Here is a 21,877-nt window from a genome sequence, read left to right as displayed (position 1 = left end):
CACGGCATGTCCAACTGCCTCCTCACCTGCCAGATTGCTCACCTGACTCACCTTGCCTCCACTGGGGCCCTGCCCATGGGTATGAACATCAAACAGAGTTTTTTTCTTTTTGTTTTTTTTTTTTAACCGTTGCTGCTTAGAAATCATTCAAATCATCATTAGCTTTACCATCAGACCCACACAGATACATAATGTAATAAAGAAATTACTGTGTTTAACTCTGCAACGCAGCGAAATGTAACACGATTCAACCAAATATGTGAAATGTTGGCTGAAATGTTAACATGTTACTCAGTTCAATAATTCCACTGTGTATACAACATGTTGGTGTTCCCTCTTGGGGCGGGGGGGGGGGGGGGGCTATGGCTTTGTCACTTATCACTTGACACACACATACACACAAACATGCACACACGCCCCAACACACACACACACATGCACGCACACCGTTGTGTCTAGGCGTTAGGGGAATTCCCAGTAACCTGCATGTGTATTTGAGATTTGCGTATGTTCACTAATCTAGGGGGTTTGGCTATAACTGTAAACCCACTACACCTGGACACACACACATATACACACACACACAGACACAAACACACACACACACACACACACACAGCACCTTACTCATCGGCAGCTGATGACTGAGTTGATAAGCCAGAAAAAAACCCTTTCTTAAGTGCTGCAACACTTCACACACTAATGGTCAGCAATGTGCATAGGTGCATGTGTGTAGTTATGGGTGTGTAGTTTTCATTTCACCTGCCACTCTGTGACCGTTAAACATCCCAAGTGACTCAGACGTACTGCAGGCAAACAGCTGATCAAATCTCTCACTCTCTCTTACACACACACACACACACACACACACACACACACAAACACACACACAAACACACATACATACACGCACGGACACTGTTGGACATTCCCTGCAACATAAAAAAATATTCAAATGTAATTAAAAATTGCAGTAATAGCAATAAAATGACAGTAGTCACTTCTCTATGGCCGGTAAATACTTTGTCAAGAGGTTCATATAGAGAAATAATATATTATATAATATACTATGTGAGTAGCAGTGCTTCATTTGTTAAAGAAATAGTGTGATCTTAAGTCTCTAGTATTGTTTGGCACCTATTGCCACATATTTTCCTGAAATCTTACCCTCACCCACCCCCGTGAATCCAGTTTATTTTTAGATGCAAACTTGTATTTTTAGCTCAGACTTCCCCACTCGTTCTTACAACATACAACATTTTTTATGGCAGCTCCAAAAACACAAGTCAGATAAGCGTAATATGTATACATGCCGTGATGAGGTGACGGCTCTCAAGTTTCACCTGCCTCCATCTGTTTCTGACTGCAAGGGTCCAATGTCTCTCTGGCCTTATCACCTCGTCTGAATCCTCCAGGTGCAAGCTGAGTTATAGGAATCCTAACTGTCACCTATTTCATTGAATGCTGAGGGTTTTTCCGAACACGTTTATCAAGTCCTTTTTTATAAAGCTCTTGAGAAGTGTCATTATGTTTTGACAAATAATAACTACTGTTGCTGCTTCTTCTACTATTTCTATAGTACTGGCACCACTACCCCCAAAATTATTACAAGTGCTACTGTAGTTAGTATTACTACTACTTCTGTACCTCTACAACCCCTGGTATTGCTACTACCACTTGGGATGGACTTTGGGCAGCTCGGCCAGATTCCTATCTTTGTCTCTTTGTAACATCTGCCTCTGTCTTCCACTACTGCCACCATTTTTATTACCTGTATTTGTTTTGTTATGGATAGAGATGGCATTCCCTTCCAGATTTTTGCCCTGATCTTAATAATATAGTTCATCACCTTGGGAAATATGCTGATTTCCCACTGAGAGTGAGATGAGAAGATGCACACTCTCATATCTGAAGGGTAAATTTGAAGCTACCTCGAGCAGCCGGCTGCAAAACTGGAGACTCCTGGCCAAAATATATTCCAGCACATAATCTCCTGTAAAACTATGAAACATCATTCTTACACTTCAGCTATTGATTATTGAACAAATAAGTTATAATATATTAGTTATAAGACTTTGTAGGTGAGGTGCTGGCAGTTAGATTTTTTTCTACCTTTCTCAGCAAGAAAGCAAATAATCGTATTTCACAAAGTGTCAAACGGCTCCTTAAACCACACAAACCCTTTCCTAGTCTCACCTAACTGTAGTCTGCAACATAATCTTAAACATGTGTTTTAGTTTTAAAATCAAACTGAATTTAATTCATCTATGTGTAGATTTTTTTCTAATTTTTTGTAATAGTTCAAATAGTTTGAAGTTAGCACAAGGCAGCCTTAACTTAATTTAAGACTATAACCTAGACTCACGCTGAATTAAGAAAATCAATGAAAAGAATAAATTGATAATATCTATTTCTTTGATGTCAAATTTTTTATGTAATGTAAGTGTAACACAGAGACTTTCTCTTTGATCTGTACATACATGTATCAATAAAGAAGAATTAGAGTAGTAATAGTAGTTTGTAAGTTAGTAGCAGAGGTGGAAAAAGTACAAAAATATTGTATTCAAGTAAAAGTACCAATACTTTGATGAAATATTATTCAAGTAGAAGTAAAAGTACTCATCTGAAAATGTACTCAAGTAAAAGTAAAAAGTAGTTCATTTGAAATGTACTTTAAGTAAAAGTTACTTAGTTACTTTCTTTGTGTGGGGTGTGATGGTAGTAAAAATAGGACAAGGGGTCAGAAATCCAAAACTATTTTGTTTTTAATTAAAGAACAAGTGTAACAAATGTAAGTGCAAAAACAACAACTTCACAACAACTGAACTTCTTGTTCAGTTTAAGTAGCAACTTAAAGTTAGTTGTTTTGTAAAGTTAGTCACTGTTGGTTCTGGCCATTGGTTTACTGTCAATGGTTCTGGCGCGTATTTTTCCCCTGTAGGTTGAATTGTTATTTTTACTCAGTAACGGAAAGGATTTATAAAGTAACTAAGTACAATACTTGAGTAAAAACGTAATCAAGTAAAATAGAAAATACCGATTTTAAATTGTACTTAAAAAATACAAAATACACAAAAAAAGTATTCAATACAGTAACGTGAGTAAATGTATTTCGTTACTTTCCACCTCCACCATGAACTGTTTCTAATACTTCTTATTACTACTAACTTAGTAGTAATAAGAAGTATTAGAAACAGTTTGTGGTCTTCTCACATGTGCACTGCAATAATCAGTCTCACACTTAAAGGACCACTCAGGCTTTATACAGACGTGGTATTGGAATTAGAATTGACATTTCTACTGGTACCATGTGCGTATGGTAGTGGATTGGAATTAGGACTTGTATTGGTACTGATATTATTTAGCTATAATGTGGTCAAGACAAATGATGTTTTGATGAATAAAAAATGCATAAAATATTCAAAATAATGGATACTTTGACAAGTTATGTAAAATATGCTGCTTGTCTGAGCTTCACAGGCAAATTATTGAATGACAAATACATAGGCTTATAGATTCGTATACAGTGTGCATACTGTTTGTGTACATGTGCATGTCAAAGAGGTTACACTTACAAAGCCGATAATAAGCCAGTAAAAGAGAATTATGGTAGATGTTGATGGAGGGGGTGGAGGATGGTAAGATCTCCCCTCTAGGCAAATTTTAGGCACCTGATGTGTCACCACAAAATAAAGATTAAGGTGTTCTCCAGTTTTATTTCTGATGTATTGATTTGCTTTCATCTGTTTTACATATACAGTTAGGATCCTGAGGGTCAAAAAGAATGTATGACATCATGCGCATAAAGTACGGGAATCGCTTGTTATGTTTCACGGAAGCTATTTCTTCACCCTGCTCAACAGGTTTGTCTGAGTGCTGGTGACTCCACTGTAAGAACCGCAGCCGACTGTAAGGTCACATAAACAAACAACCGGCGTGAGGCAATAAGTTCATGATCAGATGTATCAATCAAACCAGAATCAAAATACTTAAATATTAAAACATGCACATACATATGTCTGTACGACTGTAGATGTGTTCGTGTCTGTCCGTGTGTGTGTGTGTGTGTGTGTGTGTAAACATAAATGCAGATGCACTTTGATATGCTGACCTTCCATGACCCTCCAATATTTCTTTGTGTACTCTGACAGATTTACAGTGTAAGGGCCTGTAGTAATATTTCATCGTGGTGAATTGCTACACTAAACCTTGACAATTTGCAACGTTAGTAATGTCATTTTTGTAAGCAGAGTTTGAGTTTTTATCATGTTGAGATGATCGCCCAGGAATAAAAGACAGGTTGTAAATACACTCTGCCTCTCCCATTATGTACACTTCATATATTATATCCATTTCCAAGGAAGTCACAGGCTGCTGGCACTCCATTAGGATTTATTAGAATACTGCTGATCAGGCCATAAATACCTGTCTCAAAGGTATTTTTTAAATAATATTCATATCTGCTTGGGGTTAAATTATATCAGTCAACATAAATGTTTCATCCCTCCACAGGGGATCAGCAGTCAATGACCCGTTCCCGTTCACACCTACAGTATGAACAATTAGAGTTTGTGGTTGGCCTGATGTAAATGTATTTGTGATTCCAGCTCATTCATAACTTATTCCTGACTGGTCACCCTTCCTTTGAGCACTGTTGTAGAAGTTTTCTGAATTGGTTTAGTTCATTTAACATGAGGGCCAGACTCTGTGAGTCAGTTGTATTACGCTACAGAATCTCTGCTACTTCACTATTAGAGCCTGTGTGTTTCTGACCTAGAGCGGTTTTGGGGAAGTCGCTCCGCTTCAAGACACATGTTGCACATCAACAAAAAGGAACATGCTCACCCGCGAGAAACAATGCAGCATATATTGAAAGTGAGCTATGAATGACATCATATATTCCTTAGCTGTGGTGTAATGCAATACCTGTGATTGTTTGCTTAACCGCAATTGCTTATGGGGCACAATGACATTTTGACATAGCAGCCTTCCCTTTAATTAGGAAGTTGATTAAAACACACTGTATATCAGAGCTACAGGTATGTTCACAGAATTGATCCTGGGAAGGTTTTCAGGGGGAGGGACACTAGAAGTATATGATTTTTATTCACTGATGTATTTGAGTATAAGCCCTGGCATGCCAAGCATAGCTGATGATAAATAAGCCTGCGTTAACGGTGTAAGTAAAGCTGGAGGGGGGACACAGGGGGCCTAGTGATATAATTTTAATTGAACACCCCTATGTAGCATTAAAAGCACTATATATATATTTAATAAATGGTTTATAACATGTTTTTAGCAGATGTAAGTGTCTCTTAATGTAGTTGTCAACATGTTATTCAGTTGTAATTGTTTAAAATATATATTGATAAGTCATATGTTGAAAATGTACACTATATAGTAATACACACCTAAAATGACCTTATATCTCCTTACAACTTCATTATAATGTGTTATTAAATGTTTATAATGCCTATCAATGATAACTAGAGGGGCTAAAGTGAGTTAGATTATTGCTGCCGGAAAGACAAACACAGTCCTCATTTTGTCTTGTGGAACATTTCATTCCCGAACATAAACATAAACACGTTTCTCACTCAGTCACATTTTTCCTGGTGTGACAGACCAGTATATCATTGTGAAATTTATGAAAATCTTGAGAGTATTTGTCAGCTGGGTACTCTGACAAACATTTCCCCACACATGGGGAAACTTGATGTTAAATATGTGAGCATGTTATAATTTTTTAGTACACATTTTAGATTTTACCACATATTTATTCAAACCACATACTTAGGAATAACCATTACTCCCACATCCTCCACTCGCCTCTTCATCCCATCTTTCCCCACTCCCTGTATTCGAATATCACCATCTGTCTTACTGCAAAAGGTGCTTTGTATTAGATTCCAACAGCATTGTAAAGCCACAAATATAAAGCCACATGATTATCTTCCATAGCGCTGAGCCTCTGTTGTGTCATTTGAAATGATAAGAAACCACAGATACACCACAGGTTTTGATTCCATGACATAAAACTCCACGAGGTAAAAGCATTCGCTGAAAGTCACACTGAAAATCTGTCAAGAAAACAAGTTCACCTCCTTTTTACCTAAAACCCTGCTGATGAATGTGTATTTGTTTCTTTCATAATAATAGCAATATTAGCTTACGGTAGCTCTTTTTTGAATAAGAAAAATACACTATATATTCAGAAACAATAGCCAGAAATACCCTTTACTTTGTAAACCACTCCCACCCTTGTACAAAGGGGCTTGGCCAAAAAACGACTATATAAGAGAGGTGAGGTCCAGGTCATCATACAGGTGAGCATTCACAGTCTCATGTCTCCAACCTCTACTGCCTGAGGATACTACTTCACTGTAGCAGACACAGGAGTACACCTCGGACCTAACAAGGTACAGCTGTCCTCTTCATTGTGTTCATTCACTCAGGTTCTGACTGTGCGTGTGCTGCTGTCATATGACCATCTGTCAGCGTCTGATGAGTTAGAGAAGTATGTGTGACAACTTCTTTCACTTCTCTGTTCATGTTGTGAATTATGAGCTTTGATTCTGGTGTCTAATGAGGGTGTTTTCTCTTTACAGATTGACGTTTAAGTATGTTGGCAGAAATGGAGACGGTGAGTCTGACATTATTTTTATTTTAAGGGAGGCTCCTCAAGTCTGTCCATGATTTCCAAAGAAAACTGTCTCACTAATAGTCTGCTCTAAAAAAAATAGTGAAGGTGGAGGTAAAAGGTTATTTGTAAGAATATCAGCTAAACCACACAACGTTGTCGCCTGAATGTTACATAAACACTTGCATAAATTTGCCAGTCAAACTTGGCTTGGCTCATTTCCAAGGCACAAACACTACAACGAAAAGCTGTGATCAGGTTAAACATCATAGAGTTCACTGCAGCATGTAAAAGTTATTAGTGTGTGTTTTAACAAAAGTATGCTATATATATTATATATATATATTTTATATATATATATATATATATATATATATATGTATATATATATATATATATAATATATATTTAATATGTAATATGACTTATATATATAAGTCATATTACATATTACATCTGTGCTTTTTTAACATCATGTAGAAAGTGGAAGATTGATAGACAAGTTGAAGCTCATTTAAAATTTTCACATCTCCCAGCAGCATTATTCACTGTACATGTGTGATGCACCACAGCACCAACAGTGCACCACCACAAAACAACAATGGGTTATCCGGAAAGAAAACAGAGGGTGCGTGGTCTGATAATAACAACACCTCAGGCCATGACTGACACAAGATAAATGCCACCCATCATACAAAATGTTCCAGGCCCGACAGCATCGCAAACAACACACATGCCAAGGTCAAAGCCCGGGTGTGTATGATTTCTGACAGCTGTTGTCCTGCTTTGTTTCTGTCAGATGGCCTATGTGACTGAGATAAGGCTGAGTGGAGTTCGGGGGGCCTGGAACGGAGTGGCTCCCTCCTCCTGCCCCGAGGTGGACCTGGAGGTCATCGAGGAGTACCTGCAGGAGCATTCACTGGAGGTCCAGCCCGCACACATACCCGCATCACCTCTGAGCACCATGGGGCAACAAACGCACACACACTCCCACCAGGGCACCAGGATCATAGGTTAGTGTGATGATGACCGACAGTGTAGGCGCTTATATATATTTCTACATCTTTTACCTGACTGTATGTTCGGCCCGTTTCTCCGTAGAGAACAGCTGGTCAGGCCAGCATGCATATGAGTGGCACTGTGGCTCTCACACTCCAAACAAGGAATATGAAGAGCAAGCCCCACCTCTAGCCTGGCCTAGTTCCCATGACAACCAATGGGTGAGTTCAAGAACCTCAATCTCTTCGTAAAATAAAGCTTAATTACTTCTTTCATAGCTGAGTGCTACAACACGTCACTGTGTGCGACACATTTCAGCATTTTAAGATATTTGACTGGCTTTATCCATGATTTATGAGGATGGTTACAACTGTGAATTATTAACATTTTATATGTTTTATGTGTTTGCTCTAGGACCACGTAGCATTTTCCTATGATGCACCTGCATACATTGACTCAGACTCGCAGTCCAGTAGCTCCCAGTACCAGGAATACCAAGATTCACCATCGCCATCATCCGACAGGGGAGGCAGGGAGGACAGAGACATCCTGCCTCTTGCCCCACTGTCAGGTATTAAGACATACACATATAACACACAACTCTCAACAATCCTGAACTTGAACGAGACACAGCTGGAGGGAAACAAATGATTGTTCACACACGTAAGCACATGAATCATTGTCACCTCGTATTTTTATTTACATCCCCTTCCTCCTCGGCAGGAAAGAGGAAGGAGCGGTTGTTCCAGTTCCTGTTTGAGATGCTTCAGACGCCATCAATGCGAAGTTGCATCTGGTGGGTCCAGTCCTCTGCTGGCACCTTTCAGTTCTCCTCCCAAAACAAGGAGCGCCTGGCGCAGCTGTGGGGCCGACGAAAGGGGAATCGCAAGCCCATGACCTACCAGAAGATGGCGCGGGCACTGAGGAACTACTCCCGCACCGGCGAGATTCAGAAGGTGAAGAGGAAGCTCACATATCGGTTTGACGAGAAGACGCTGAGAGGCCTACAAGGAGACTCTAATACAGTGTAGGAAGCATGATGGCTTGTGTACATAAGCACAGAAATCGAATAAGCAATGGATATTCAGAGAAAATTGCTGTGGATGTCCCTTTAATGTCCTTTCTATTGATTCTAATTCTGACATGTGGAAACAAATGAATACTGAGTATTTGAAAAGCCAGAAGATGAAACACTGAGCTTTCTGTAGATACAGAGCCATAATGGAGTTTGCATGTATGAGGGGTGAACCGGAAATGATACTGACACGAGGATGCAAACTCCAGGCATAGGTGAGGTGTGAATAGTCAGATGGCTTTAAAAAGTATGTAAATCTAAAAGGTTGTGACATAATCTACTTTATAAGTAGAACTTAAATCATTTTTAAAATACAGTTGTGGTTTTCTGTTTTTTCTGTTTTGAGGATATCTAGCAGATGTAAGATCATCTGACAGATTTACAGATGGTGTAAACATTATGTTTGTGTTAAAATATCTTCTTTTTTTTTTTAGATTAAATAAATCAGAAAATATTTTCTGAATATTTGATACATTTTGTCTGTCTGTCTGTATATATATTTATCTATCTGTTTATCTAGCCATAAGAACAAAGGCATACTCTGTAGGGCATATCAGCAAAGCAAATACAGATGTGCTTATAAACTGAAGCAAGCACACACACACACACACGCACACACACACACACACACGCACACACAATCACAAACACACACACACTCACAAACACACACACTCACAAACACACGCACACACGCACACACACACGCACACACACACACACACACACACGCACACACAATCACAAACACACACACACTCACAAACACACACACTCACAAACACACGCACACACACGCACACACACACACTCACAAACACACACACACACACACACACACACAAACACACAAAAGGCAAAAGTGTATGCAAAGTAAGCATGCGCTGAAAAACTGCCACTTTTCACAGCCCTGTTAATCAGTAACATCTAAAAAGTCCCCTCACACACACAGAGTAACAGAACACACACACTGAACACAGATGAGGTGAAGAGTGTTACTTTCTTGTTTGAAAATGAAATGAAGTTCATTTTCATAGTCAAACGATGAGGTTGTTCACATACTGTATATGCTGAAAACCAAATTACACAGGGGCAAATTACATAATATTCAACACACATGGACTGTCACACCTGACTTTGCAGGATATACTTCAGTGCAGAAGTTTTATTCAGGTGATTGTCACAAACTCCTTCTGATTTGATGTATTTGCAATGAGTGCTGTAAAGTGACTACGTACTCAAGTACTATAATTTTGAGGTACTTGTACTTTTCTTTACTTATCTCTGTTTTATGCATTCCAGAGGGAAACCTAATTTTTTCCTTAATTACAATTTCCAACAGCTGTTGTGACTAGTTACCTTGCAGATTAAGATTTCTCATATGAAACGTGATCATCTTACTGAATGTGATGCTGTTGCAGCTCAAACTCTCCAGCAGTAAATAAAGTAGTTCAGATAGCTAATACTGTCACAACATGCTGCTTTTACACATTAATTCATCCATAACTATAATTCAACTAGAGGGGTACTCTGAGAGCGCAGACCTCCGCCAAGGCCAATGTCAAACAACATACATCAGACTTCAGAGAAAAAGAAAATCATAATAAATGATGCAGCTCTTCCTTGGCTCATGCCCTCTCCTCCACGTTCAGTGCAAATCTGGTTTAGTGTTTTTTGCGTAATCCTGCTGACAAATAAACTGACACGGGTGAAAACATAACCGGAGGCAGAGATAATTAACACTTTCGATGGGGCCATTTTGCATAATGAGTACTTTTACTTTTCATTTAATACATAACATTTTGCTAACAGTAAATGTGTACATATGCTCATCATTTGCTACTTTTACTTTGTGGTTTCGCTACTTTAACTTTGCTACTTTCACCTTTACTTTCGTGAGTGTGTCACCACTGGAAATAGCGAGCACACCTGTCGTTTGAAAAATGTGATATGTCTCATTCAGAAGTCCTCTCCCTTCTCTGCTACTGAGCCACATTTATCACTGTGAGAAAAAGATTCTCACTCGCTGATGATTTACAGATGGTGTCTCCATGGAGTGCCTGTTGCTGTGTGTGCACGCAGAAGCGCGTGCATGTTTGCATATAAAAAGCATATCCTGGAGGCTTTTTTTGGTCACTTGAAGCCAAGAGCTGAAAGCAGCAATAGACTATCTGAACAACAAACGTGGGATTATGTTGGATTTTATTTTGGTGTGGGATTTGTTGCACCTATCCACAGCCCTCAAGGAAACCTGCTCAATCAAATTTCATAGATTCTCTGCCTTCCCTGCTCTCCATCTTCAGCGATGGCTGAATGGAGTTGGGTTGTTTACACAGTACTTGAAGTACTGATTGCCGTGGCCTGTTGCCTTGGCAATGTCTTGGTGGTGTGCGCGGTGTGTGTTGGTATCCGGGATTCCCTTCGGGAGCCAACCTTCTGCTTCCTGGTTTCCTTGGCGGTGGCTGACTTCCTAGTGGGTGTGGCTGCTGTGCCCCTGGCTGTAGTATTGGATGGCTGGGTGAGTCTGACCCCTGACCTGTGCCTGCTTCTCAGCTGTGTCGTGCTCGTGCTGACGCAGGCCTCTGTGCTGTCACTGCTGGCTATCGCCGTGGACCGATACCTGCGGTTACACATACCACTCAGGTGAGGTATGCTCTCTGAAACACTGGTTTACAGGTAGAAACGCTATGTGGATAAGGTGTTTGCTCAAAATAATCCTCTCTCTTCCTTGGCTTCTTCCCGTTTTATCCCTCATTCACAGATACAAAGCCCTGGCCACACAGAGGCGCACGTGGTTGGCTGTGTCTTTGTGCTGGATACTGTCCTGTCTACTGGGGTTCACCCCTCTGTTTGGCTGGAACAACTACTCCTCCCTGACATCTGATTCCACCAATACGTCTTCCTCTTCCTTCATCTCCCCACCATGCACCTTCCTCTCTGTTATTTCCCTGCCCTTCATGGTCTACTTCAACTTCCTGGGATGTGTCATGGCACCCCTGCTGGTCATGACGCTCCTCTATGTTCGAATCTTCTGGAGCCTGCAGGGCCGTCTAAAGGAGAGCTGTCCCCAAGCCCAGGCCTCTCTGCTCAGGGAGAGGAGGCTGGCCTGTTCTCTGGCTCTGGTTCTCATTTTGTTTGCCAGCTGCTGGATTCCTCTGCACCTGATGAACTGTCTGCTGCTGTCTCACGGCCCTCAAGCTGTGACACGGGGGACACTCTATACAGGCAGGTGGCAGTAACTTTACTAGACTGCAGCTAATCTTTTTTTTTTTTTTTTTTCATATTCAGTGAATATGAATGATTTTTTATGCAGGATGTTATCAAAGATCACAATACTTACCAGATCCTATTTTCCAGGTATTCTCCTCTCTCACGCCAACTCAGCCATCAACCCTGTGGTCTACGCCTACCGCATTCCAAAGATCCAGCAGGCCTACAGTCAAATATGGAGACGATTTCTGTTGAGGCTAAACTGTTGCCATGGGGACAAGCACGTTGAGCGATCAATAACAAGCAACCGAGCCACTCACACAGAGACGCGCGGATCAGGAGGGAAGACCACACCCTAACAAAGCGGTACCACGGTGTTATTTTAAGTGAAGGATGTCTGAGCTTTGAGTTCATGGGACACTCACGCACGAAAATGTGACTATCACTGTGTCCAACAACCACTTAAGGCTTTTATCACAGAAAACCATGTATGCAGGCAGCTTGTGATTGTTTGAATTTGTAAAATCCCCACTTGCAGCGTTTGGTTTGAACGAAACCCTCCAGAACTCCAGGCCCGTCGTGGCATTCGGTTGCCAACCTGTGATCTGCAAACTTTAATCTTACTCAAAGCGATCTCCTGTGTCTCCACTAGAGGGTGCTCGACACCAACAAACTCAACAGCTGCTCTTGTACACAAACCATGGCACCATCAAAGAAGGCAGTACATGAAGAACAGACAATTTCAAGACCTCATTCACTGATTTTTCGACAACTGATTTGAGGCAAGTAGAACTTTATTGAGATGTACATTTATTAAAGCAAGTCATGTGACAGGTGAAATCAGTTCAACACCAATCCTTTTGCAGCACATATGTACCTGATCCTTTTTTTTTTTTATGATGTCGGAGAATATATGTGATTTTCAGCCTTGGGAGTGTGTTCAATATTGATGAGTGTTCAGGGAGCTCCTCAGGGAAGGCAATAGACTGTATAGTTATCACCTGAGCAGGGTGCAATCCCACCCACCAAACTATACAACCTACTACCTCACCCTGACAGAGCCCAAATCAAGCACACCAACCACAAGTTCACCTGTTAGGGAGCATGACACCTAATTTTTCCACTCTAGCAAACAAAAAAAAAAAAAAACATAACAAACAATGCCTGTCACAATGCATTATTTTCATTTGCTGCAAGCATATGTTTTGATTGGACAGCATGTTTGCCCATCTGGAGATGACAGTCGGCGAGTGGCTGACTCAGCTGTCTCCTTGGGAAAGACAGTAGATTGTATAGTTATCTCAAAAAGAGGTTACAGAACCCCACAACTATTCAATCTACTACCTCAGCCCCAAGGACAGCATCCATGTTGCTTCAGCAGAAAAGATCCTCAAAGGTAAAACTCCTGCAATGGCACAAAGAAAAAGAGACAGAGAGGGTTATCTTAATTAACTAGTCTTTTCTGTAAAATACATGCAAGATAAAGCTGGATAGGAGTGTCGCTTTAGACGTGTATATTTACGTAACATTTTGGACTTGTGTTCAAATTCAATCTCCGCAGAAAGGAGTGTAATTATATTTTCAGTTTTATCTCTGTGTCTGATTCTTTGTTTTCGTTTAAATCGCTTCCTGGAAATGATTCAAAATCATGACTTATGGCAAAACCTGCTCGTGCTTCATGACAACAAGTCTTCACCTGCCAAGATTTGGAGAAACATTTACCACCTCTTCACAAAAGAAGACCCACGGAAATTTTGCATTTTGGCACATCCTCGCCGATCGACCAAGCTTTTGTTGTTGTTGAAGAGCTGAATGTCTTTAGGAAATCCATTCCATTAAAGTGGAGCAAAGACAAATAATTTAACGGTAAGCAGACATCGGAAAGTGAGAGTACTAATGTGTGAAAGCCCACCAAACAACTCACTGACTTCCTTAGACTCTGGCATGTGATCGAAAGAGAGAGAGAAAAAAAAGAACTGCTCGACTCTGTGCCAGGAATTCGTTTCCGTTTTTGCCAAAAACTGAGCTCATTCCAGTGGGCTATCCCTGTGTAGGCTGGCTGCTGCTTGTCAGACGGAGGTACACACACAGATGCCTGCAAATATGGCTTCCACCAGCTGCCTCTGATTGAATACAAGGCTGGGATTCTGCCCCCCAAAACACAACAAGGAAACACAAAATGGCGTCTCGCGCATCGGCCATTTTAGGTCTGCTTAAAAACACTATAAGGTCTACCTTTCAGGTTTTTCCCTGAGCCTGCTGTCTCATGATGAAGAAGGAGCCGCTGTTCTATCGAGTGTGATGAGGAATCAATCTTGTGCCAAGCACTGAGACGAAGCCAACAGACCCAGACGACACACTCTGTCACAGGCACTGAGTGAGAGAGCAACTAAAACATTTCTTATCAGACAGCTGGAAAGTTCACACAGAAAAAGCATCTTCACATACAGCATGTCCGTGTCTCCGTGATTTTTCCTTGTACCGTTAATTTCATCATGAAAGATGTTGCTTATCCTCCAGCCACTGTACTCTTATGGGATAAGGGTTGGGACGGGCTTGCAGGTTAACACGGCAGCGACTGAAGGGTTAATGTGTGCCAGACTAAATGCCAGACCTAGGCCTCAGATAGACAGAGAAAAGGGTTAGGAGGTACACTGGTTGCATAAATTAGCATACAGCCACAACCCCTGAGACTTGGTCCAGACCAGCCCATAGTTAGCATGCAGTAGACCCTACTAGCCTGATTACAGAAGACCAGACAGACAGAAGGGGGTGGGGGTGCGTTGGCATGATGCCCAACTCTGCCACCATGCCAGTGACAGATCTACGAGCTCTGTTTGGTCGCCAAGAAACATCCCCTGACTGGAGCTGTATTTGGAGGACGAGGGCAACAGACTAATAATGATATAACACAGTGCACTGGGGGAAATGGGTCAAAGTAATGAAGATTTAACAGGACATGTGAGCATGGCCTCGAATGAAGAAAAAAGATATAAACACGAATTGTGCGGAATTCTGTGCTTCTGGGTTAATTGCAAAAATTGCTGTCCCATTCCCTGCACAACTCCCGACTGTTTTGGAAACACTGAAACCAGACTCAGTCATGTGAGCTCCACTGGGCGCTGTTGTCTGTGATCATGGACTTTGTCTATGGCACATAAAAGGGGCACACATGGCTCTGCTGGGGCAAATCATTTTCTCTGTCAACAGCTCCAAAATAAATGCATCTCAAGCCTGTGGGGCAGCTGAGAGGATCTTGAGGAAAATACAAGAAAAGGCAGAAATGTGGCCTATTGAGTTAATCTCATCTGCCTATCAGACAGTCTGTCTGTGCATCTGTCACAGCAGAATTATGGCTAAATGGTAGTAAATTCACATTAGCACTATTCTATGTAAGCCAAGAAACGTGGACCTTGTCCTCTCTTGTCCTCTGATAACACCGCTTTGCTGTGACCAACCAGGATATGTTTTTCTGGAGACAATTTCCTGCTTGAGTATGTTAATCTTTCTCTGGGTGACAGTTACAGTTAGCTTCTTCTGGGTATTCCAAAACGTCTTCTCAGCTATGAGCACAGGCGGTCTTATCTTTTTCAATAAGTTTCAGGCAGATGTTTGGCACTTAACTTCAACATCAAATATTTGTTTTAAATAAATTCATTTTGTGACACTGCCACAACTATAAAAAAAAAAGGAAACACACATAAAATAATGAAGACAAGCCGTCAAACTATTCACTAACTCCACAACACAATTATAGAATAAGTTGAGAGAATAATATCAAAATGGCAGCTAAACTGAATTACCAGTGTTTATTATACAAGTTTCACAAACTTCCGACATCAACATAAACCTGCTGTGCTTTCAAAATACACAAAAAGAATGCATAAATAACAAGCCATGCGAAAATTCATTTGAAAAATATCGTGGAAACAATAGGCCTTAGCTTCCTCTCACACTGTGAAAGGATGCAGGATTCATCGGATTTGCTCCTCACCCAATACGCAAACGACGTAAACACACAAATTAATTAGCAAATCCCCAAACACACACAGCACACTCAGATGCCAACAAAACTCCTCAGAATTGGAGCAGATTTTCGCAGGAAGCAGAGGCAGGGAAATACCTATTGGATTGCCTGGTCCCTTGGTCCGCGAGACGGGATGAATGCTTGGCACAGACACAACGGAGGGGGCACCAGACGATTGGTACAGGTTCTTGTGTGTTTCTCTCTCTCTCTCTCTCTCTCTCTCTCTCTCTTTCTCTCTCTCTCTCTCTCTCTCTCTCTGAGCTTTGTGCCAAGAATGGCCAGTGTCTGTGTGCCAGGCAGAATTTCAATGAGGGAGGAAGGAGGTGGTGATGGTGGGCAAAGAGGAGGAGCGGTGGGCGAGCTGGAGTTGGCAAGAGGAAGTATGCCACACAATAAATGGCAGGATGAAGAATTCCCACAGTCAAAAAGATACAAACAGATGTCTCCTCTTACTCATGTCCAGTCTTACTCCACAGAAAAATTGTGTCCGGGCATCTGGCAAACACAAGAAAGAGGGCTGATCCTCAATAGATCGCTATGGTTTTGTTTAATGGTACCAGCTTTTTCACCTTCCCCGCTCCCTAAGGAATGCCTGATTTCCTACATTAAAGGACGAAGGACAGGAGCACAGAGCCTTCTCCGTGCCCACTTGGCATGTTGCCCGCTCTGATGTTCTGTATATCCTCATTAACCAAACGCAAGCACACAGCGCTCATGCTCACATGTACTGTACTGAACTGAAATACGCTGCCATATGCATGTACTTACATACAACCACACGCTGGTAGACACAACACACGCACACACACATGCACACACACACACACACACACATGCACACACAACAGTTGCTTGAACTGTGAACACAAAAGAAGCTCAGCCTATCTTATCCTGATTTACTAAATGGTAATTAAATGAAAATACTTCCAGTCCTTTTGCCATCAGCTTCTCCCTTTTGTGAGATAGAGGGCTGCACACACAAATGCTGGACTCACAGGCCTAAGAGCTAGGTAAACATGCAATGTGTCTGATGAAACGATAGTATGACCCAGATAAGGCTGGAGTATAAGGGAGCCATTGTATTGACTATCACAGTGTCCAGCAATCATTTCACCCATAGATACCCACACAGAGAAGTGGAGCAAAGTTGAATAATCAGTATAAAAACGATCAAATTTTAGATCTATACGTATTTCGGCATTTCTTAGGTTAGTTTGTTGTAAAATAAAAAATGTATTTTTATGCACATGAACTGGTTCCAACTCATTCAAGAGAATGAGTTATTATATGATAAAGAAAAAAAAGTGAGCAATCACTGACCATCAATGGTGAGTTAGTTATACCCTCCAACTACACAGATGGCCAGTGACCTGAATGAAGAAAATATACATCAAAGGTTTCTTTCCTCCTCTTCATCTACTCTCTCTATCCCCTCTCCTCTTTTTTACTTGTCTATGCTTTTGCTAATGTGCTGATGAGATGTGTGGTTACCATGGTTTCAGATGTTTCTTATAGCTCTGATGCCTGGCCTGGCATGTTGCTACACGCCCACATATTATAGCATTCACTAATGTCACACAGTGCAGGCCATACGTGCACACAACACACTAGACACAAACACTTGGAAAGGTATGCCCTTTCAAAGAGGGTGTGCGTGCATATTTGTGTGCATGTATACAGAGAGTATGCGTGCAAGAGTGCAAAGTGGTGTATGTCGGGTCGAAACAGCTGCAGCTTCCTGCATGAGAAAAGAAACTTCCTGTTGCCTCGCTGCAAAACGCAGCCGGTCAGCCAAGATATCAACCAATCAGCTATGTTGAGGCTGAATGCAGGAAGTTAGCCTGACTGCCTCTAGGAGAAAAACTCAGAAACATTATGAGGCAACACGATAAGTTCATCTGAGGATAAGAGAGGGGCGGGGAAAGAGCTCTCCCACTCCTGCCTCTCTTTCTGTCTCTGTAACCCTTGTTCTCTCTATTTTTCTCCAGCTTCTTCTTTCTCAACATTTTCCTCTCATCACTGTCACATGTCGATATGCTTAAAAAGAGGTTCTCCTCGTTCTTTTTTATGAGACAATTTGTCGCTTTATGCCAAAGCTGAGTGATTTGAAGTGACAGAGGCTGATGCAGACGAATTAGGAGTAGTTTACCCATGAATTGTGAGGGGTATGTTGAAAGGGTCTGCCCATATTCACTGTTTCTTAAACACGTGGCACGAAGGCGCCATCTTACCACCAACCCCTATTTAGATTAAGATACAGTACTGACAATAAGCAGTCCAGTTAGAGTCCTAATAGTACAGGCAATATGCAGATATTTCATAAAATTCAATCTCCCCTCTAAAAGTACGTTGAGTAATCGAATCAGTTGCTGGTTAATTTCCATATTCTGTTTAATTAAAGCACAACATTGATATTTTGCTTTTGTTTTATGGCATTCTGGCCTCTGACATGCGTCCGTAATCAAAATAAGCAGTGTAATATGAATAACAGGCTTTTTTTTCTTGCAGCTGACTAAGATACACATCAATCAGATAAATGCTACTGTTTACGTTTATATTTTTTTTTCTTTTTTTCAACAGCAGGTCAGACTAGTGATAAAAAAATCTACAGCATTACTGATAAAATGTGAAAGAATGACTGAGGAACAACAACATTAAACTGCAATTTTTCTTTACAGCGTTGTCTGTTTGTTTGACCTAACTCAGTTTCATTTCTGCCTGTGTGTCCTCCTGTAGTGTTAAGTATCATATACAGGAGCCGATGACGCAGTGTGTCAAGACAAACCACCTTTAAACAAACTGTCACACCTCTGGATCTCAGAAAGATAAATCTAACGTATAAACACACCTGTTCCTGTGAAGCAACTATCTTAGTTTTCACGTAGTCAGAAAGTGCAAACAGTGTGTGAAGCGAATGAGAAACAAAGTAAATATTGCCCTCGTATTACCTATCATAACGGCTCTGGATGATAAGAGACCTGCCAAGCGCCTCACTTGCCCTGTGGGTGCAGCTTTTCAACACTGGTCAGCAGCTAAACTTATACTGACCTGAACACAACAACAGCTCTCTGGCTCGGTCGACACTCTGAGGTCAGAAAGTAACCAAGAAGGCCTGTCCTTCCTCCTGCCAGTCTACAAAGAGACACCTGTTCAGTACGGAAAGCCACAGAAAGACTGTTTACCACCCTGTCAGAGTCTGCTGTCCAAGAGCAGAGAGGGGAGAGGAAGAGGAGGACAGGGAAAGACAGACAGACACGAGGGAAGGAGGGGAAAGAAGATGGTCAGCAGGGAGTCAAGGAGTCCCTCTAAGCTCTAGAAAAGTTTCTCCTGTTATGTCCATCGAGCCAAAATGGCGGCGAGCGGAGTGCGGCGTGGCAACCGACGACGATAGACACGTTTACAGGAGGAAGACCATGATGAAGGACAGAGAGGAGGGCGAGAGGGACTGGAGGAGAAAGATTATAGGGCAGTGGAAAAGACGGGAAGAGGTGTCGCAGGATAAAAAAGAAAAATACCTGGAGCCTGTATGTGAGCGGCGGGCTGGGCCGGAGGACTGGAGGAGAAGAGGGCCGTGATGGCGGGAAGAAGGGAAAAGAGAGGAGTAGAGCACACCCTCTGAGAGCTACACCCCCTTCCCACAATCCCCTCCTACTGGCGTGAGTGCGTCTGTCCGTACACAGGGTGACAGAGGGACGTCTGCTCACACACAGCTCTATAACACACATACACACACTCACGCACACAGAAAACACACACAAGCCACACTATCAACCACACTGTGCACAAGAAAAAAGAGAACAGCTCCAAAACAGACTCGCGACAGACTCACAGTACGTGCAGTTGCGTATGATCAAAACGGAGACACGCGAAGACACAGTCACAGGACAGTTCAAAACACAAACACACACATAATCAATTCGCCAGCCTTTGTATCGCCCTCTGCTCTGCCCTGTGCTGTGTTTGCCTCGGTCCGCCTGCCCACTTTGGCACTGCTGCCAAGAGGGAAGGAGAGAAAAAGGAGGGGAGGAGGGGGGGACGTAGAGACACAGAAAGAGGAAGGGAGGGACATGCTGTAGCGAGAGAGGGGGAACAGAAAGAGGAGGAGTCAGAGAAAAAGAGTTAAGAAAGACAGTGAGACACAGAAAGACAAGAAAAAGAAAGAGAAGAAGCGTAAACTGTCGTGAGCCGAAGCGTTGACACAAAGCAGTGGGACAGCAGCTGGGAGCACTGAGTATTTGTATGTATCTAACATCATAACTACACCTTTCGCCTTGTACCGAACATACTATCTTGCAGCCACAGACAGATGGCGAGAGAGACAAGCAGATCCTGACACTTCTGCCATATTGTTCCATCTGACAATATTTTTTACAATCAATAAATCCAAAAAGCCCAAAGTCGCTTGAGATTCAAACTCTAAACTGTTGGACATTTGTTGTCAAGTTCTCTCGCCCGAAAGAGGAGTCCTGGGAGACTTACTGTCTTCTTCGACATCTTTATTCTGCCTGCTTTCCTCCGCGTCTCCCTCCATCCTTCCCTCAATTCGTCCTCTCCCTCCATCGGGGATAATATCAGCCCTCCTCAGTGGGAGGGGTTTGAGGGAGTTAAGCTAAATGAATCAATGAGCGAGGAGGGTGGATATTTCAGAGAATGTCACTTTTTTTTTTCTTTTTTTTTTTTTTATCCGTTGGCATTTTTCCCAGGTCTCCCTTTGATTTCTCACACCAGCAAGAGAGCTGAACACCAATGCAGATTTTGGATCAGCGAGCTGTTGCCTCTAGGTGACCTCAATCATTAGGAGAGAAAACATAAATCCATCTGTTCATAAATGGCCGACATTCTCTATAGCCTCCTTGCGGACCAGTCACTGGCATTTGAGCGGGTATCCCAAGCAGAGCCAACCAATCAGAGCACACTTCTGAGCTGACGTCTTTTTGAAAATGTTGAGTGTAGTTCTAAAAAACAAATACTTTTCACCATTAAAATGCAAACAAATACTGTTTCTCTTTTAGAGCTCACATCAATTACTTGAAGACAAAAAAAGCAAACCTTGTTCTGTCTTTGGCAAGTGAAATTGTTAATTCTTCATTGTAGCTGAGTTACTGAGTCCTCAAACTGACCAAACACACAGACACACACAGACACACAGGCACACACACATTGGGAGGGTGCTGCCAGTCCTCAAACACTCACCACAGAGACAAAACAGACCACAATAGTCCAGCTTCGCTGCTGAAACTCCGCATGAGCCTTTTCTCGAAGATAGGACAATGAACACACACACACATACACACCCACACACACACACACATTCATACTGTACACAGGCGCACACACACACACACACACACAAACACACACACACAGACACACATGTGGTGCGAACAATCCGGTTCTTCCATGGAGGCTCAGATTCAGCCAGCAGGTTGGACAGCCCCTCAACCTGACGTCACGTCTCCTTTGTTGTTTATGAATTTATTTCTCTCCTCAGCTGAACTCTCTGAACCCAAAGTCCCCCACCCTCTCCTCTCCTCCCCTCCCGTCCTGTCCTCCAGCCCTACACTTACCCCCTGCCAACGAAGGCGGGCAAATACAGTATGGCTTTAACAAGGAATAAGAAAAGAAAGAGAGAAAGGCAGACACAGAGAGGAGAGACAGGGAGAGGGAGAGAAAAGAGCTCAGATGTCTATCTCACTTTTTCTTTTCCTCCTTTTCTTCTTCGATCGTTCCCTGTGTCTCTTCCTGCTTGGCTTGTAAAAGTTTCAGCTGCATGGCGGGGCCGGCCTCTTTTGGCAGCCGTCCAACTCTTGACTCTCCTGTCCCCTTGCAAGAGAGAGAGAGAGAAGGAGGGGAGGACAAATATAGTCACAGCTAGACTGTACTGTACAGTTGTGGAGGCAGATGTACTCTGAATGCACAGCGACCA

At 42.1% G+C, this 21,877-nt stretch overlaps 2 protein-coding genes and 1 long non-coding RNA gene across 4 annotated transcripts; 2 read left to right on the top strand and 1 right to left on the bottom strand.

Annotated features, from left to right (window-relative positions):
• The first annotated feature begins 3,260 nt into the window (after window positions 1-3,260).
• LOC130174446 (transcription factor Spi-B-like) lies at window positions 3,261-9,399 on the top strand. Of its 2 annotated transcripts, none has more exons than XM_056384269.1 (6): window positions 3,261-6,419; window positions 6,609-6,643; window positions 7,440-7,653; window positions 7,742-7,860; window positions 8,054-8,210; window positions 8,363-9,399. In XM_056384269.1, exons 2-6 carry the CDS (start codon window positions 6,623-6,625, stop codon window positions 8,668-8,670), a joined length of 819 nt encoding a protein of 272 aa, XP_056240244.1. In that variant the 5' UTR covers window positions 3,261-6,419; window positions 6,609-6,622; the 3' UTR covers window positions 8,671-9,399. The 2 variants fall into 2 exon arrangements, with proteins under 2 accessions (XP_056240244.1, XP_056240245.1); XM_056384270.1 differs by having other exon boundaries at window positions 6,417-6,517.
• A 117-nt stretch (window positions 9,400-9,516) lies between these two features.
• LOC130174442 (adenosine receptor A1-like) lies at window positions 9,517-12,764 on the top strand. The gene is made up of 3 exons (XM_056384265.1): window positions 9,517-11,357; window positions 11,476-11,939; window positions 12,072-12,764. The coding sequence occupies exons 1-3, from the start codon at window positions 11,020-11,022 to the stop codon at window positions 12,281-12,283; spliced, it is 1,014 nt and encodes a 337-aa protein (XP_056240240.1). The 5' UTR covers window positions 9,517-11,019; the 3' UTR covers window positions 12,284-12,764.
• LOC130174461 (uncharacterized) lies at window positions 12,701-20,423 on the bottom strand. Its single transcript, XR_008828595.1, has 2 exons — window positions 19,467-20,423; window positions 12,701-19,083 (listed from the first exon to the last, which is right to left on the bottom strand). It is a non-coding gene; the product is annotated as an uncharacterized LOC130174461 (long non-coding RNA).
• Between the last annotated feature and the right edge of the window lie 1,454 nt (window positions 20,424-21,877).

Source organism: Seriola aureovittata, chromosome 9 (assembly GCF_021018895.1).
Source record: "Seriola aureovittata isolate HTS-2021-v1 ecotype China chromosome 9, ASM2101889v1, whole genome shotgun sequence".
NCBI lineage: Eukaryota > Metazoa > Chordata > Actinopteri > Carangiformes > Carangidae > Seriola > Seriola aureovittata.
This window is presented reverse-complemented; position numbering and strand designations above follow the sequence as displayed.

What these genes read in the sequence shown, in the direction of transcription:
- LOC130174442 (XM_056384265.1), top strand. Translation starts at nt 11,020, where the DNA reads ATGGCTGAATGGAGTTGGGTTGTTTACACAGTACTTGAAGTACTGATT. An exon ending in CGGTTACACATACCACTCAG is followed by an intron (nt 11,358 to 11,475) that starts GTGAGGTATGCT and finishes CCTCATTCACAG; the next exon opens with ATACAAAGCCCTGGCCACAC. An exon ending in ACGGGGGACACTCTATACAG is followed by an intron (nt 11,940 to 12,071) that starts GCAGGTGGCAGT and finishes CCTATTTTCCAG; the next exon opens with GTATTCTCCTCTCTCACGCC.
- LOC130174446 (XM_056384269.1), top strand. Translation starts at nt 6,623, where the DNA reads ATGTTGGCAGAAATGGAGACG. An exon ending in TGTTGGCAGAAATGGAGACG is followed by an intron (nt 6,644 to 7,439) that starts GTGAGTCTGACA and finishes TGTTTCTGTCAG; the next exon opens with ATGGCCTATGTGACTGAGAT. An exon ending in CCAGGGCACCAGGATCATAG is followed by an intron (nt 7,654 to 7,741) that starts GTTAGTGTGATG and finishes GTTTCTCCGTAG; the next exon opens with AGAACAGCTGGTCAGGCCAG.